Raw genomic sequence first — 2,399 nt, 5'->3', positions numbered from 1 at the left:
CATGGAGAAATAGGTTTAAGATGGCTAACTAAATTATTTAATATCGAGACGAAAAGAATACTGGATTAGTGGATAATTAGTATTTTGAAATTGCAAAATATAGAAAAGAAAAAAAAATTGTAGTGGCGTTTAAGTCAATAAGTGTTTCATCCCTAAGAGTTGAAACTACATGATGTTGTAAATACTTTCCCAAAAAGCTTTCCAAAGAGCTGTGAATGCAATATAAACAATTGCAATTTATTTTACTATGTTTGCAGCAAAGCAAACATATACAATGTTGCACTGCAATATCCGATATCACAGGTTGGCACCGTAAGAAACAAAATGAGGACGGTAAGTTTAGAATTTCGTAAATCACTCAAATGACAATCCCATTCCCATACTGATATCGCGTACAAAAGTAATAACAAAACAAACGAACAATAATCAGAGCGTACCGCAGTGCAAGGGTATTTTCGGTAACACAGTGATGTCAGCGAGCGACATTTGGTGGGCCGAAGCGGACACGTGTGGACATCCCCCAGCAGTAGAAGAACCGCTCCATGGCACTCGCCACGTACACAGGCTCACGTATGGCGCACGTGAACGAAGCTGCCCCGCAAAAGAACTTCCCATCTTCTCCACTCTCTATCCCCCTCTTCTTTTAAAAACCTCTTTCCTCTCTTCAAAATCTCACCGCGGCCTCCGGTCGGTAACCTCAGCCTTACGATCACCGGGTCGGTGACCAGAACCTATGTCTATCACTATAAATACGACGGCCTCATCCTTTTAGTTGAGCCGTAGATCGAGCTACTATTTTCTCTGTTTTTTTTAATCTACTTCTCGAGAGAAGCTTCTAGAATCAAGGTTTTGCAATCTCCGATGGCGCCATTGCTAGGGTTTTGAGACCGAATCCAATTTCAGATGAAGATCCAGCCGATCGATTCGAGATCGTCGATCAAGAGCGATCCGGCGAAGCCCGGGACGAGATCAAGACTGAAGAGGCTCTTCGAGCGGCAGTTCCCGAAGCTCGCCGGCGATGGGAAGGAGAAGGGCAAGGAGAAAGACGACGGCGGCGATCTTGAACCGAGCTCTGTTTGCCTCGACAAGCTCGTCGTGAGTTTCATGGAGGATGGCAATGAGAAGTCGGTGAAGTGCGGCCGAAGGCGCTGCACCTGCTTCAATGGAAACTGCGATGACAGCTCCGACGATGAATTCGCCGGCGATTCCCCTCCGATTGCCGCCGCTGGATCCGGGGACCCGCTGGAGATCATTAACGTAGTATTTTTTATCTTGTAAGATACTTGATGTAGTTTTTTTTTGGTCAAAATTAGATAGTTATGTTCCTAATTTGCAGGGTTTAGTTCCGTGCGAGAGCCTAACGGAGCGCAATCTGTTGGCGGACACATCAAAGATCGTGGAAACTAATAAAACCAAGATCGGAAAGGGTAAAGATGATTGCATCAAGCTCGTAACTGAAAAATTACAGTCTTTAGGTTATGATGCCTCCATCTGCAAGTCTAAATGGGATAAAACCCCTTCGATTCCAGCTGGTACGTTTATTTCAGGAAAAAAAATCCCTCCTTTCTTATTGCTATCTCAGCTAATTAGGTCTATTTTGCTAAATTAGGAGAATACGAGTACATTGATGTGATGATCGATGGCGATCGCTTCATTCTCGACGTCGATTTCAGATCGGAGTTCGAGATCGCGCGATCGACGAAAAGCTATCGCGCCCTGCTCCAGTCTTTGCCTTTGGTCTTCGTCGGCAAGCCCGACCGCGTTCAGAAGATCGTGACTGTTGTTTCCGAGGCAGCGAGGCTGAGTCTCAAGAAGAAGGGGCTCCATTTCCCGCCATGGCGGAAGCTTGAGTACCATGAAGGCCAAAATTGGCTCGCTCGCCTACAGAGGATGGCGGAGCCTAAATCTCCGTCACCGGGCCCCTACTGCGATCTCAGCCGTTAATTTCGACGGCGAGTTGAGATGGCGAGGCGTGGTCCCCAGAAGTCGGAGAAGATAACGGTGCGTGGTCTCTCAGTGGAACCCCCGCCCGGGAGGCCCAAGTCAGCGACGGCGGGAGCTAAGGTCGTCACTGGGTTATCTTCTGTTTTGACGGAGAAGTCGCCGTCACCGACCAAGTTTTGAATTTTACAATTTACTCCCTCTTTTTCTGGTCATTTTAGTTTTTTTTTTTAAAACCCCTTCCAAGTCTATGGTGATTAGTGTGAGCTATGAATGTCCCTAAATCACCGCATGTTTCGGTTTTCTCCCTTAATTTGGAAACAGGGCATGTAAGAAGAGAAATTAACTCAGTGACTTTACTAATATAACTACCACTCCATATGATTCCTATGAGAGTATATAGTATCCTATAAATAATCCCTTTGCTGGCATCGTTTTGTGTAGTTTTTTTTTTTAAT

At 45.6% G+C, this 2,399-nt stretch overlaps 1 protein-coding gene across 1 annotated transcript; it reads left to right on the top strand.

Annotated features, from left to right (window-relative positions):
• Positions 584-1,944, top strand: LOC109847814. The gene is made up of 3 exons (XM_020417054.1): positions 584-1,257; positions 1,337-1,532; positions 1,610-1,944. Exons 1-3 carry the CDS (start codon positions 904-906, stop codon positions 1,942-1,944), a joined length of 885 nt encoding a protein of 294 aa, XP_020272643.1. The 5' UTR covers positions 584-903.

This window comes from Asparagus officinalis, chromosome 7 (assembly GCF_001876935.1).
Source record: "Asparagus officinalis chromosome 7, Aspof.V1, whole genome shotgun sequence".
Taxonomy (NCBI): Eukaryota; Viridiplantae; Streptophyta; class Magnoliopsida; order Asparagales; family Asparagaceae; genus Asparagus; species Asparagus officinalis.
Note: the sequence above shows the minus strand (reverse complement) of the source record. Positions and strands in the feature narration are given on the sequence as shown.